The sequence below is a fragment of the Siniperca chuatsi genome, linkage group LG1 (genome assembly GCF_020085105.1).
Source record: "Siniperca chuatsi isolate FFG_IHB_CAS linkage group LG1, ASM2008510v1, whole genome shotgun sequence".
In the NCBI taxonomy this organism is placed as follows: domain Eukaryota; kingdom Metazoa; phylum Chordata; class Actinopteri; order Centrarchiformes; family Sinipercidae; genus Siniperca; species Siniperca chuatsi.
In genome coordinates this window covers 21,615,817-21,632,024 of record NC_058042.1, presented here as the reverse complement: position 1 = coordinate 21,632,024, position 16,208 = coordinate 21,615,817, and the positions used below count along the sequence as shown (strand labels likewise).

General features: G+C 40.6%; 1 protein-coding gene across 1 annotated transcript; it reads right to left on the bottom strand.

Annotated features, from left to right (window-relative positions):
• Positions 1–18: 18 nt before the first annotated feature.
• On the bottom strand, positions 19–6,790 carry cgref1 (cell growth regulator with EF-hand domain 1). Its single transcript, XM_044181318.1, has 7 exons — positions 6,420–6,790; positions 5,329–5,434; positions 4,912–4,986; positions 3,256–3,329; positions 2,719–2,843; positions 2,460–2,561; positions 19–1,967 (listed from the first exon to the last, which is right to left on the bottom strand). Exons 1-7 carry the CDS (start codon positions 6,427–6,429, stop codon positions 1,710–1,712), a joined length of 750 nt encoding a protein of 249 aa, XP_044037253.1. The 5' UTR covers positions 6,430–6,790; the 3' UTR covers positions 19–1,709.
• Positions 6,791–16,208: the final 9,418 nt, after the last annotated feature.

Below are 16,208 nucleotides of genomic sequence, written 5' to 3'. Positions count from 1 at the left end.
ATTAAATAATAAGCTTCATGAAGAAAAAACTTTATTGTCCCAATACACAGAATTAATTAATGCAAACCATTAATTTCTTTTTGTTCTCTTAGCTTTGCCTATTTTACAGTATAATAATATACAGTGTATGTATGTGTTGTGTTTGTGCCTTTAAAAATAATTCTGACAAATCCAACAAAACTTTGATTGGTGTGCCATGGGCTTAACAGGAGACAGAATGAAAGAAAGAGTACCTAGCTGCAGACACACAATGGAGCACCTCCGCAGTTTACAGGAAATCATGTGATCTCAGCAGCGGAAGTTGGTCTCCTTCTTGTCGTTTTTGCCAGAAAATAATGGTTCAATAAAATAAGATCCAATTTCACCAAAATCAGTGAATAAAGTTGTTGTGTTTCGTCTTTTTCCATTTTCTGCCACAAGTGGACCATGCACGTATGCACATGCACAATGTAGATGTACACGCAAAAATGACAAGAAGACCCAACTTCTGCTGCTGAGGACGGAGAGTGCCTCTTGCGGAGGTCCGCCATTGTGTCTGCATCCAGGTCCCTCTTAATGAAAGAGGGACAAAAAAACGATTGCTTTATTTTCTCCAGCTGTATAAATGCATAACTGGTTAAAAAGGAAAAAAAATACAACAAATAGTAAACCCTTTCATACTGTAAACACATTTCAAGCAGATAAAGGCTGAATTTAATATTACATTTCATCTAATGTTATTTCAACGAGGCCTTCCCAACCTTAATTATGAAGATGAAAGTTTTTAAGCCTGTAGTCTAAGGTGGTAGAAGGCTGTAACTCATTAAGTACTCATTAAAAGCACAGTACTGTTCTGTAATTTGATGGTTCCCAACTCATTCAGGCACATTAAAACCCTCATCAAAATATAATGCTTACTGGATCGTACTCAAGTGCGTCAAAAGAAAGTCATTGTGTATGTGGGCTGAGGAAATTCTCATTGAAGACCAAATTTAATTTCGTGGCACACCAGTGTGTCTTATCACACTGGCTAAACTGAGCTGTCTCTAAATGAGACCAGTTGAACTAACAGTCCAGATGCACTCCTGGTGCACAACTACTAGGTGCAAATCCAAAGCCTAGAGTGGGAAAGACACAATAAGGCCAATCAGTGTGTACATGAAACAACATACTCTATATAGAGAAACACAAACACATTAAAAATATGCTAAATGTTTCAAGTATGACAGAAAAGGGTAAATAAATACAATTCAATTCAAATCAAATATTTAAAATCAAGTACATTTTACAATTTTCAAATTATTTAAAATGAGATTATCAACTGTTTCACTTGCTGGAAGAAGAAAAAAATACTAAAAGTACTAATGTCTATTAATAATGGCTGTTGTTTTACTAATATGGATAATATTGCATTTTGAATTCAGCTCTAGAAATCTTTGCATTCAAAAATAAAACCAATAGGTACTTGGTACTTGTTGTAGAAAAAGTTTTCTAATGAAGTGACAGGATTCATCTTTTCATTTATCAATGATTTATCAATGTTTAACAGTCAGTTGAAATGGATGTTAGAATCTCAGAATTCAAATCAAGAGGAAGACCATTTGTGGGGATGCAGAAGAAGAAGTCCTCTGAGTTGAGAGCAGTATTTTAACTCAGTCATCAGTCTTCTGCTGGCTTGACTCGAGAGCACAGAATGATAGTGTGGACTGAACCAGCATGTGTGTTTGCATTCATATCTCTGGTTGCCCCAGATGAACAGGGACGTTGTGATCCTGCCCCTGTTCTCCTGCTGGGGCTTCTGGGATTTGTTGTCCATGCTGTTCGTCTGTTTGCTCTTTGAGTTCCTTTTCTGCTGTCTTTACTTCCTCATGAGCCTCCTCTTGCTGCTCAGCTGCTCCTGCCTTCTCTTCGTCAGTACTGGGGTTTGACAGCTTCTCCTCCACTGCCACCACCTGCTCCTGGTGAGGTGCTTCGTTGTTGCTGGAGTCCTGTGGTGGCAAAAATAAGGTAATGTTAATACACTCAACCACAAATGAGAATAAACTAGGTACAGCTCAGTAAACCAACATGAAATACATACTTAAAATGTAAAACTACCTTGGTCTACATGTTAATTGGTGATAAAACATCAAAGCTAATCCTATCATCATGTATCCTGTTAAAATGAAATAAAAACTTTCAAGGTGTCAGCTGATTTTCAGTATTTTAACATACTTTCGCGTGTTGACATGGGATTGCTTTGACAAACTACTATTTCCAAGTTTAAAATAAAAAATCTTTATTTTTTCACATATATATCAAAATGTTGTAACTTTTATTTCCTGAAGACGTATTTTTGGTGGTTACTACATGTTGCACCAGTAGGCACACAAAAAATTCATGACAATAATAACATCACTATAGAATCATACTGCCTGACCATACTACATTATAATTACATAGGAAAGAGTTGAGAGTGTGTTTGTGTAAATGTACAGTACCTGTGTGTGAGGTAATGAAGGAGACAGCAGCTCGGATGGGGCCAACAGGCCGTCCTGGTTTAGATCCTGAGTCTGGAGTAAAAAGTCTACCATAGACACCACCTGAACTCAGAAAATATGCACACGCACACACAGATACACACATATCATATAAACGGGTCAAAAAGTATTAAAGTGTTGAGTTTGTACAAGTAGACACAAATACAATGTCAGTTCAAACACACAGCACACACACACACCTACAGCCACTCCTCCTCACCAGCTCATTGGCCTGTGCTCCAGGTGTATGATGGGAGTTATAGTCTGAAAGTAGCTTCATCATCTCCAAGCCATCCAGGAGTCCACTGCGATCGTAGTCATAAAGACGAAACAGGAAGAATACCTCTGACACAAAGCAGGAGAAGACTGACATGTTTAATACCAAACACATTTGATATACTGCTGCAGTATAACTGCAGAGGATGTACAGCATGAAACTTTACCCTACTGTAAACACACAAACACAACTGCAGTAATGTTAACTGTTAAATGATGGTTTGGGAAACAGATGTTCTGCCAGAAAACAGCTTCTCTGGTTATCAGATATCAAGAATTTGGATCTTTTGCACAGCTTAAAAAAAGATTCAACATGCCAAAGTCATAGAAAATTACTTTATTAGAACCTGAGACGTTGTTCACTATTTCAGTAAACAGCTGTCTGTGTAATCAGAGTATGTATATTTCGTAGTGAAGATCGAAAGGACAGCCCTGTGTCCGAACTTATACAAGTGTTACACCAGTAGGCAGAGATGTCTACCTTGCTCCCAGGTGCTGATTTCTGGTCCTCCTTGGTCATCCGTCAGACTGGATTGAATGTAACTTTGCAGCAACCTGTGGCACACACAGCACAGAGTACATTTCAACCAATCAGAAAAACCTTTAGAGCCAAGACTTAAAACTGATTTGTTAAATCTGGTGTCTTTGGCAACATTCCTGTGCTGGCGCACAGGTAATGATGCGTTTTACGCCAACCAGCAATGATTGGTTTGCCAGAGCTGAAGGTGGGAGCAACTGTAGCGACGGAGTAGGCTACAGCAACTAGGAGTATGGAGGAAAAACCTAAGAAGCGTCCAAGAAAAGTTTCTGATGCTCCAGATAAAAAAAGAAACTCAGCGTTCAGAGGAAGGATTACAGACAAAAAAAGAAAGCGATTGGCGTCAGAGAGCGCTGAGAGAAGGAACTGAGGGCAGACACGAATGTCGCATTACTGCTCTTGGACAGATTGGTATTTGTAAAATATTTGGAGTAGGCTGTGTAGCTATTACATTTACTCTACCTAAATAATGGATTATTGTCTTAAAACTGTGGAAATGTCTCTGTATTTTTGCAACTGTTTCTGAACAAGAGCCTGGGAGCTATGAGTGTTATGTAATAGGTCAGGCATAAGTCAACATTGTTGGTGTAATTACTCTCACTGCCAGAAGGGGGAGACAAAAGTTCCACATTGCAGGTTTAAGCTACCACTGTGATAGAGTAGTGTTCACATCCATTACTCTTATCAGTCAGTGAAAAGAAGCTGCAGCCACAATGTCACCAACAACATACTATTATGGCACTAAGTCCACAAAGTGGTTGTGTGTCCCATTTTGTTCCCTGAATAAATTCAATTCAATTTATTTTATTTATATAGCGCCAATTCATAACAGAAGTTATCTCATTGCACTTTTCCTATAGTGCAGGTCTAGACCGTACTCTTTATAATATTAATTACAGAGACCCAACAAATCCCACCATGAGCAAGCATTTGGCGACAGTGGCAAGAAAAAACTTCCTTTAAGATGCAGAAACCTTGGACAGAACCAGACTCAATGGTGGGCAGCCATCCGCATAAATTAATCCTGTAGTTCACTATGTTCACACTGCAGTAACAAATATACCAAGGGTGAGCTGTTTTATTTGCAATGTGTGTGGATAATCTATATTTTCTCTGTCTCCATAAAGAAAAATTATCTCATAATTGCAACATAAAGCAGAGTTATTGCTCATGTAATCTTATCAGTATATGGTGCAGGCCACATCATTAGTACAGCACAGCAGCCAAAGTCCACAGTGACCAGACAGCCGCTGCTTAGTCCACTAAAACAGATTGCAGGTTCAACAAATTGGGATGTGGTTTGCATGTTGTGTCTCTGACTTTAGTGCTAACTAAAGTCATACAGTAGTCTGACAAAACAATGCATGACAGTAAATATCTTTATTCTATGTAATTCATATTTTATTATCCTCTGAGAGAAAGATTAGAATTTCAAGCTGCATTTTGAGCATTTAGACATACTGTAGAGACAAAGACAGAATAGGCTTTCTACTTAGGGACTGTGTCAATCCTTCTCTTTTAAAGAAAGCAATTAAGCAAATTTATGGCTTAAAATGAGCTGGATGTGTAACAGCAGCACAGCATCCATGTGTCACTCACCTGCGGTTGTCCTCTCCAGAGCCAAAGGGATTGGCTAGCGCTACTGAAGGGGGACGGGCATCTACTGATTCCTCCCTGTGAGACAAACAATTATTTCATTATTTTAAATTAAACATGCAAAAACATATAAAAATACTGATTTAATTTATTTTATTTTCTCTAATAAGTGAATACAACAGAGGCGAAAGAAAGGTTGTTTATTTTGCTGGCAACGACAACGCAACTGTACCCTCCTCACATGAGGCATACTTCATTTTCCATGTTTTGCAAAAGGTCTGCTTCAAATATCCAGTGTTATACATAAATCTTGGCCATTCTGATATTGCAGCCCTCGCTGATATGTTCATTGTGCAAATTTGTTTCTTATGACAATAAAAATGTATCAAGTAAAACTTGAGAGGAGGGAGGTGGGGTTACCTTTGTGTCCCAGGTACACCTGGTGCAGCTAGGCACAAATGTATGAGCAGGAACAGGGACAGGACACATGGGACCGATCTGCCCAGGTGAGACTCCATGAACACACCTACAAGCACACAGCCATGTTATAACTTCACATCACATCTGTACAGAATTCAGCTAGGATGCAGTCACAAATGTATCCACCAATTATTGCTGGCTGATTATACAACTGAATAGGAATAAAAAGCCTTTTCCAACACGGATTTGTATCATCAGTATGGCCAGCATGTATTGTTTGATGGTTGGAAAAGAAAAAACACTAAAAAATACAAATACTCCCTCTTTGGGACATAGGAGAGTTTCAGAGGTGATGGTTTCATGATACTGTACATTCTCACATGGCTACTGCTTCAGAGTATCTGCCTAAATACATCTACATACTCATAACCAAGTAGTCAATCTACATGTAACACCTCCTGCCTACATCATTGTATAATTATAGCAGTGCTGCAATCCTGCAGCCTTTACAAGTTACACAGATGGTGGACCTTATGGTCCATTATGGCAAAATCAATTAAAACCTCTTCATCTATTTATAGCTCAGAAAGTCCATCTACACTGTCCGCAGTAGTGAGTGAATATGTCCATGTGTCTCCAGTGTTAGATGCAGATGTTACATATCTGGATTAAAATGCTGGTTTGGGATGTGTAACTTACAGTGCGCTGCTTTATCCCCATTATATTGGATATAATGACAAACTAGCTATGTTGCTGCAGGTTCCTCATGTGGAGCAGCAGCGATGCTAACACACAGCCACACATACATGACACGGCTGACTGACACCAACAACTCACTGAAGTATTATCACAGCCGGCATACACATACATTGTAAACACTGATTATTTCTGATAAACTCATATTGCCTTCCTGCTTTGACATTACAGGCCTTCTTTAAAACAAAAACAAGTTAAAGTACGGCTAGGTGTAAGTTAGCGTAAACAATAGCCTCGTTTAATGAACTGAAGTAACAGTGAAACCGTCATTGCGGTCTACAGCTGGATAAATACGGCGATACTCTACATCTCTACTCAGAGTGGTAATGGCCTACCTGTCTGCATAGTGGATGTGTGGACAATAAAAAGCTTTAATTCGAGCAGGTTTGCGTTTACAGGTTCATATCTGGAGAACACCTCTACCACGCACAGCCCTGCTCGCGCCTCCCGGTCTGCACTGCGCAACGGCGGCGGCACGCGCGCTCCCTGGCTGCCACGGAGACCGACCGGAGTGTTTTGATCAATGACTGGGTCCACGTGGAAGGACAGAGCCGCTGTCGTGTCAGTGAGTTTGCGCAGGGAGCTTCTCTTTGTGCTCCTCTCTCCGGGGTTTCCGCCACGCCACGTCCTCACCGGCAGTCAGATTCCGGTAGTGCGGGACAGCGGGAGGGTTGTAACCTATTTTATACAGTCTGTGGTTGTAACACATCTGCTTTCAGTCTGTATGGTCTTTAATACTCATGGAGACATGGGGGACCGCCTCAATAGGTACTTTACCTGTTATCATTTGACAAGTCAGACGGGGTCATGATTTCAGAAGATATAAGAGAATGAAGTCATTCGCACAGGCTGTCAGGCTGCTGAACACTTTACACACACACGCACACAGACACACACACACACCTCTGTGTAGGCTACTGGTCCCATAGCCCACAACTAGCCTCCTTACATCTTATATTGCTCCTAAGTACGTGTATAAGTATGTGTTTATCTTTGGCTCTGACATAAACAGTTTACTCATTGCATTCAGGTTTTTGATGCAGCCCTACAGTTAGGTCTTTTTTGTGTTTTGCCGGATGTTTTGTCGCTTTTTACACCCTGAATGAAACCATTTCATTCAACAGTCTTTTTCTATAGTTGGAATAACAAACTTGACACTAAACCCGAACTTGGGCACAGAAAGCTAAATGTGCAAATGTGCTCTTAGCTTGGAACCACCTCGGTACTCTGTATTTCAAGTTATTTAAGAAGACAAAGTTTACACCAGTCGTGCCACTTTGGAGAACAACACACACAGTATGTAAAATACTGCTCCCAACTCAAGGCAACAGTCTACACACTAATCTGCCACAAAGCTGAACCCAGCAGATCTCAAAATCTAAAAAATAAAAACGTGTGTTTACACCAGGATGAAAAGAAATTCTGCAATGTATGTATTCATTGGAATTGGATCAAATATCCTAAGGACTCTATTAAGCATTCATAATTCAAAAAGTAATTTTGTTAAAAATATATAGCACAGCATTAAGAAGGGGGCTGTGTATGCACTCCTGGTATTTGACCACAAGATGTCCCAGTAACTCTTTATTTGAACTGATTCTTATAAGGTATCACAGGAAGTTATCATACAACTGCAGAATGTTATACTTAAGATTAAGCTAATAATGTTATAATTATATCATAACTCTATCTGCAAAAATCTCATTACAAATTAATCTGGCAAAACTCAAATCTTAGGTAAGAGGCTTTTACTTTGTTTCTTTTTAGTGTATTCGTATACATTAGTAGTATTTCATTAACTCACTGTATAATTCACAGTAAAATAGTGTAGTGCTATTTATCCATCCAGATTGTTTTGGTGTGAGTTGCTGAGTTTTGGAGATATCGGCCATAGAGATGTCTGCCTTCTCTCGAATATAATGGGACTATATGGCACTTGGCTTGTGGTGCTCAAAGCGCCAAAAAAATACATTTGAAAAACTCAACAGCAACGTCGCTTTGCAGAGATCATGATGTGGTTACTCAAGATAATCCACAGATTTTTTGTGAGCACTTTCATGTAGGGACTATTGGTAGAAAGAAAAAAGTTCCTACATGAAACTGCTCACAACAAATCTTTGGATTATCTTGAGTAACCAGGTAACAGTATTCTGGCATGTTTATCATCTGGATTGCTTTATAGTTAATTATTTTTATTTTATGTTAAATTTTACTCCCATACTGCATCTGTAAGGGCTGAAGTAAGAAATACTTTCCAACACATTGTAATTGCAAGATGCCAAGTAAGACTTTCTTATACAGTATTTCTTTATAAACATATGTATAATAAGTAACTAATTTCACTGACTGGCAGCGTGATTGTAGCACTGACAAACTCACATGAGCATAGAGATGAAACATTAAGCCTCTGAAGCGTGTTCATATGCAGTTTAAACACATAAGAAATTCATAAAATTGGTCAAAAATGAGTGGAACTGCAATTGCTAAAGACGGAAAAGAACAAACTTCAGACACAAACAAAAACACAGTCTTTATTATGCAGTTGCACACACATTTATAGGTTAAGGAGGGAAGTGTTTTGCCTTCCACTGGAAACTCTGAGACCAAGATCTGCGGGTGGGAAAAAGCAGTCACACCTTTCTAACCACACGTGACAGCGTGGTCAGGAAGGTCATATAATCACAAATACACTCAGACATCTCCATTCGTGATTCACTGTAGTGGCTCATTATTTCACAGTTGGTTGGTACACAAATATCCTACTGACACTCACTTACAGGAAGGGAGATTACACTGTAATTGTTAACATGACTCTCTTCCTAGTATCTGTGTTTGTGTGTGTGTGTGTGTGTGTATGTAATGGCAATGTATTTCATTTAGTTTCATTTAGAAAACACGTTTCATTCTCACGCACAACAGGCAAACAGATAGAGGGATGGAGACATGATGCAGAAAACTGGACCATCAAGCAGCAATGATGTTCTTGCACATCACATCACACAGAATGTGCTGTAATTGTTAACACGAGACTCCTGCTGCCCTGACTGTGTGTGTGTGTGTGTGTGTGTGTACGCTTTGGTTGAATAGAAACACCAGAGGAACTAGCATAATCAGTGCTGTGGGATGATGCGGCTTCCAGTCACAGATGCTGGTCCATGTTTACTTTTAGTTGGCCACGAATCATTCAGTACTTATGATCCAAAACAGCTGATGCACAAGATTTTTTTAAGTGGATTTTTGTCCTTGCATTTTCAGGAGTTATTGAGAGTAGGGGACACTTTTTACTCACTTTGCGAGCGATATCCAGGGTCACTGCATCACTGCACAGAGATGCTTTTCCCTCCTTCAGTATTTTACTTTTTACTGCAGGGAATGAGCCTGAGGAGCAGGATGCAGCCTAACAGAGTTTCAGCAGACATCATTTCAGAGCCCAATACCACTGAGTGAATCTAAGAAAAGTTCCAGCGTGTTTGTTGACGATGGTGAGAAGTGTAGTTGCATGTTTTGTGACTGAAAAGTGGTTTGTAATTGACTTGATGACTGGGAGGATTTGTCTTGAAAAAGTCTCTGGATCTCTACTGAAGCAATTCTTCCAAAAGATATTTCCTCATTTGTTGTTTGATGATGTTGGTCCAATACATGAACATCCCACTCATCAAATGTGCGCTTTACGAACTTACTTATTTACTGATGTCTTTCCCATATATTTAAATGCAGATCGAACTATTGAAACACTCGTGGAGCAGCCTTTAAGACCAAAGCTGCCATCTGTTCCCCAATAATGAACCCTCTTTCATCTTTTCCTCTTGTCATTTTGATGAACACAGAGCATGCTAGGTTACCTAGTTTAATTGTATCATGCAGTACATGTGTATGAAAGCATCTACATGAATTATATTTCTCCACTCATTTATTCACGTTTTTCCTTAAAAGGCCATTCACACAGCGACACAGGTGTTTTCCATTACTGTCCAGGTTGTTGTTGGGACATGCTAAACTGGGCATATGCCTTTTTTACAGACAACATTTTGACATGTCACAGTAGGAAAAGCACAGGTGTAAATAATAAAATGAATGATGGCTGAATTCCATTTAGCTCCTTCAGTTTCAGGGTCCTGCTATTGGGACACGGAGCCATCGTTAATGTTATTAGTGATACCTATGCTGTCAAAAAGGCCTGATATCACCAATCTCTATGTGCTAAGATTAATAAAGATTTAAACTGTCCCACCCAAACAAGACTCACAGAAATGTGACATAAAATAAGTGAAAACACCTGTCTGGGTGTTCCACTAGTGTGCCACCAGTCTGTATATTGCACCACATATATATATATATCTCTGCTCTCTCTCCTCCAAACAAATCTGTTGTTGTATCTGACCTCTTCTGTTGGCCAAACCAGATGATGGTTTTTTAACACATTTTTTTTTCTTGTGGGGTCTACGTTGATCATTGTCACAATCAGTGCAGATGGCAATGCTACATTTTCTAACCCTCTTTCTTATCCCCTCACCTGTCCTCATATCCCCTCACTCTCCACTCTTCCCTGCTTACATATCATCTTCCTGGATCCTCTCCTTTTTACTATAACACCCCACTGCCCTCCTCTGTACTCTCTCTCTTTCTCACCCCTTGCTTCAAGTTGAATTTATTCGTTAAGAATGTTTTTTTTTTCTCAGGCATGTTTTATTGTTTACAACACTACAAATCACAAACTCATCTGACCCAAAAAGAGGGAGACTGGACAGAGTAAAGCAAGGACAGAGAGAGAAGAATGTGAGAGAAAAAGATGAGAGAAAAGAATCAGACAGAATATTAAAAGTGAGACAGAGAGGGGAAAAATAGGGTCAAAGGGAGAGTTGTGATCCATATCTGAGGTAAACAAACACAGTTGTAAGGTTAGTAGCAGGAGTGGATGAAGAGAGACTGAAAAAAACTAAAAGTTAAAAAGGGAGATGGAGAGAATATTTGAATTGGTCAGAAGGTAAAAATATATATGGTAAAGGCATGTCAGTAGTTATGGATTGTCACAGGTGCAGTACTGCCCCGTTTCAATAAAGTGTCAGGTTCCCTCCCATCCTGTGTGTCCTGTAGAAGTGCAGGTGAGCAAGTTTTCAATTACTGTGCAATGCTCCCATCAGATCAGTCAATACTGTTAAACTTCAGAACAAAGAGCCAAACTTGATCAACCCACCAACTTTTGTCAAAATTGAAAGCCAGAGTGATGTTCCAGGAAGCATGATCCCTCTGAGTTTTGTCAGAATTGCGTCAGAGATGGAGCATTTTAAGCCTTTAACTGCTAGAAATTCTGCACTTCAATCATTTACCCCTACTGTGATATTACTGTGAAGATGCTCACGCAGACACATAGCTCACCCCCAAATCCAGCTCACACATATTCTCAAGTATGGTGGACAATTATTTGATTTGTAGATAGCCTACTGTGTGTTACAGATAATTTTTTTGCCCAAATACTGTACACAGACCAGGCAACAACACCACAAAAGCAGCAACATGTAAAATATTTTGGCGTACATTCCCTTTCTAAAATTTGACTAAATCACCTGCTGTTTACCACAAATGGTATTTTCCTACAGCTGTTCCCACTTCCCAGCACCATGTCACGCAACTACATGTCTCTGTTTGTCTTTAGCATAGCCCAAGTGCATTCACATGCACACTCACACAAGCACGTACACTGGCGGACACATAACCCCCCCACCCACACCCACCCACCCACACACACGGGTCCCATACAGAAGCCTTTCTTCCATTCAGTTATGTAACAAGGATTAGGTTCCACCATTTTGTGGGCCCCAACAATCAAAACTACATGAGCTATTTTTAACCCCAGTCCCCAATATAATATCAACAGACGCTTACCATAATAATGGCAACATTAAGGGTCATTGCTGCTCATGTGGACATGTCCTCCCAACATTGATATTCACTGCATGGGCCTCTCGTAACAACACCAACAGCCATTGTCACTTCATTGAAAACATCTGAGGCCGCAAGTCAAAGCTTTGGTCCTGCACAATCTGGAACTATTTTAAGCCCATCAGTGAGTCTGTTTTTACTGCTTGGAGCTGAAGCTTATTGCTAAACCATTTAATCAATCAATACAGGGCTACTGAACAGTCGAGAGTGTTGAGAAGTAGTGGAGCACTGCTAACAGACACTCATGCTGCCTTACTGGAACTTGTGAGGTTGCATTTTAATGTGGGAAGTTGCGTGTATATTATGGTTGTGTCATAGTTTGGGGTTTTGTCCTGTTTCCTGTTTTATTTTGTAGCATTCTCCTCTCCTCGTGTCTTGTGGTTTTACTTCCTGTCTTTGTTTGCTTTCCCTACAGTTTAGATTGTTGGCTCCGCCTTGATTGATTGCACCTGTGTCTCGTTGTCTCCCCTACCTAAGTGTATTTAGGCCAGGTTTTTTCCTTTGGTAATTGTCAGTTCGTTGTCCTTGTCATGTGCATTTTCAGTTGTACTTTGTCCCTGTGTCAAGCATCCCGGCATTTCTTATCTGTGAGTTCTGTTGAGTTGATTCTTTGTTCCCTTGGACCTTGACTGGATTATGGACTTTTGAATTTTGCTTGCTCCCTGTTGGATTTGTTTGCCTAGTTGGACTGATTCCCTGGTTTTGACCACTGCCGGCCTGACACCCGTGTAAGCCTTTATTCTTTATTAAATCATTGCACTTTACCAGCCTGCCTCCATTGCCTGTATTTGGGTCCTATTCCTTGTGTTCCTCACTCTCTTGCGTGACAACCTCATGACAGAACGAACCAACCATAACATGGACCCAGCAGACCACCAGACTCTCTTGTGGGAGAGTTGAAGGAGGTGTTATCAGTTCTGGATAGATTACACCTATCCATTAAAAACTCCATGAACATTAGATGCAGACTTTTTTATACTCCTTAATGGAGAAGACAATTTTATCATGACCCTGGCTTTCGACTCTTCTGGTTATGGTAGAGAACTGTCTGGTGATCTCCAGTCTGAGGCAAAGTTTGCAACCCTGCCTGGATTCCTGACCTGCTAACCAGCTGGCACCTCAGCCTGTTAGTGTCTTGGTGCCTTCTGGAAAACCCCCCAGGAGGAAGCATGGCTTCACTGCTGCCCAGCTGCTCGTCTTCACCACTGCCCAGCCTGGTCCCCAGTCGGCAACCTGGCCGTCCCTGGTCTCTTTGTTGGATCGCAGTAGCAGCCATCTCCAGTCGCTGCTGGATCCCACCTACAACCCCCGAGCTGCCGCCGCGGCGCCCCTCACTGCTGGATCGCAGCAGCACCCTCCTGTTTTACCGGAGCGGCAGGCTCCGGGTTCCTTGGGCTCCAGGCTCCTCTACCAGTCTCCCCGTCTCCCCGTTGCTGGCTTCCTGTTCTGCTGCCCTGTCACTGGGTCGCAATCTGGTTCTCCGGCCACGCCGCCAGCCTCCAGAAGGGTTCCGCCTGCGCGGCCGGCATTCCACCAGGCCTCCAGATGGTTTTGGTCGGAACTCATGAGTTGCTCTGCTCACATGTCCAGCCCCCGAGCCGTCCACCTGAGGTCCCCAGCTCTGCACCTGTCCAACCTCGCAACAGGTTTAAGTTCAAGTGAGAACATTATTGCTAGGTGATTGAAAACAAAGATGGATGTAGAAAACAAAACACTCAAATGTACAAAAAAGTGAAGTGCTCACTGGGCTCCAACCTTTTTAAAACTTGTGAACACTGAGCTATCAGAATCTTTATACTTACAAAGTTGTACCAGATCAGTGGGTTGCTCATAATGACTTATAATGAACACAGTAATCACAGCTTCACTCAAGGGCACTATCTGCTCCATGCAGCTTCATTTGAAGCATTAGTACAGAAAACACCTTCAATACTGTGGACACACACACACACACACACACACACACACACACACACACACGTTCCATACTATGAGTTTGTTTGAAACAGTTGTCACATTCCACAAGCTAATTCTTCTGGTTCAGGTCATTACAACTGGAAAACCAGAGGAAACACTAATTCTGTTACAGTGGCTTCACACATACACACACAGTCATTGTTGCAGTTTCTACCCGAGTCAGATTCAAACAGGGAGGATGTTTCTACTTCTACGTACACACACAGAGGGCAGTTCCGCTTCATGGGCATCTAATTGCAGTCTTGTGTCTCACCAGGACATGATGTCCTGAGGACCCAAGGTCATTTCTCCACAGGCATCTTAGGGGGCACCACACTGTCAGGACCAATCACCTGTAAGAGCAACTTAAATACACCTACATACATATTGAATTCAGTTTTAGTTATATAAAACTAATTCATAACAGAAGTCATTACACTTTTCTACAGAGCAGGTCTAGACCGTACTCTTTATAATATTAAAAGAGACCCAACAAATCTAGGGGCTAAAACCCCTGGATCAAGGGCTTTTTAAGAAGAGGTTTAATTGCAGCTGCTTTAATGGATTGTGGTACATAGCCTGTTAATAAAGACAGATTGATCATATCTAGTAAAGAAGTGCTAACTAAGGGTAAAACTTCTTTAAGCAGCCTAGTTGGAATGGGGTCGATAAGAGAAAACCAGTCTAAATATATATCAGGTTTTACAGTTGTTTCTAAGGTTCCTGTGTTTGATGATACATTGGTACCGGTTGAGGGCAACACGTAATGATTTTTTTTTCTCTAATAGTTAAGATCTTATCATTAAAGAAGCTCATGAAGTCGTTACTACTGAGGGCTATAGGAATACATTGCTCAATAGAGCTATGACTCTCTGTCAGCCTGGCTACAGTGCTGAAAAGAAACCTGGAGTTGTTTTTATTTTCCTCTAATAATGATGAGTAGTAAGCTGCTCTGGCATTACGGAGGGCCTTCCTATATGTTTTAAGACTATCTTGCCAGACTAAACGAGATTCTTCCAGGTTGTTGGAACGCCATTTCCTTTCAAGTTTTCGCAATGTTTGCTTTAATTTGCGGGTTTGGGGGTTATACCATGGAGCTAACCTTCTTTGTTTTATTATCTTCTTTTTTAGAGGAGCGATAGAATCGAGTGTTGTTCTCAGTGAGCCTGCAGCGGCATCAACTAGATGGTCAATTTGGGAGGGGCTGCAATTTGCATAGAGTCCTCTGTTATATTGAGACATAGCATTGAATTAAATGCAGATGGGATCGCTTCCTTGAATCTAGCCACAGCACTATCAGATAGAAATCTAGAGTAGGAGTTTTTGCCTAATGGTGTGTAGTCCAGTAAAAGCAGTTCGAAAGTTATTAAGTAATGGTCCGATAAAGAAGGATTTTGTGGAAAGATTAAATGTTTAATTTAAATGCCATATACCAGAACAAGGTCGAGGGTGTGGTTAAAACAGTGAGGCTTCATGTACACTCTGACAAAAGCCAAACGAATCTAATAATGAGATAAACGCAGTACTCAGGCTCAATCATTTTCAACGTCCACTTGAATATTAAAATCACCTACATTAATTACTTTATCTGTTTTAAGGACTAAACTTAAAAACTCTGAGAATTCAGATAAAAATTCAGAATAAGGACCAGGAGCGCAGTACACTGTAACAAATAAAATTGGCTGTCGTGTTTTCCAGGTCAGGTGTGAAAGAACAAGGCTTTCAAATGAGTTATAATTTAGTTTAGGTTTAGGGTTGATTAATAGGCTTGAGTCGAAGATGGCTGCAACTCCACCTCCTCGGCCAGTGCCTCGAGGAATGTGAGTATTAATATGACTGGACAGAGTGGATTCATTTAGGCTAACATATTCTTCATGACCCAGCCAGGTTATAGTAAGACAAAATAAGTCAATATTCTGATACAATACTCTGATATTAAATCGTTCACTAGTACAGCTTTAGATGACAGAGATCTGATGTTTAAGAGTCCACATTTAATTCTCCAATTTTGTTGTACTATTTCAGTGGTGGTAATTTTGTCTAGGTTTTTATGTATAATTCCTCTTCTGCTAACTTTTGATTTTATTAATTTAAGTGGTCGGGGGGCAGACACCGTCACAAAGGAGTTTTGGGTGGGTAACTGCTCTGGGGGCGCAGAGAAGCGTGTAGGACTGCAACTCTGCCTCCTGGTCTCAACTCTGGGTTGTCATGGTTTTGGTCCACTAATA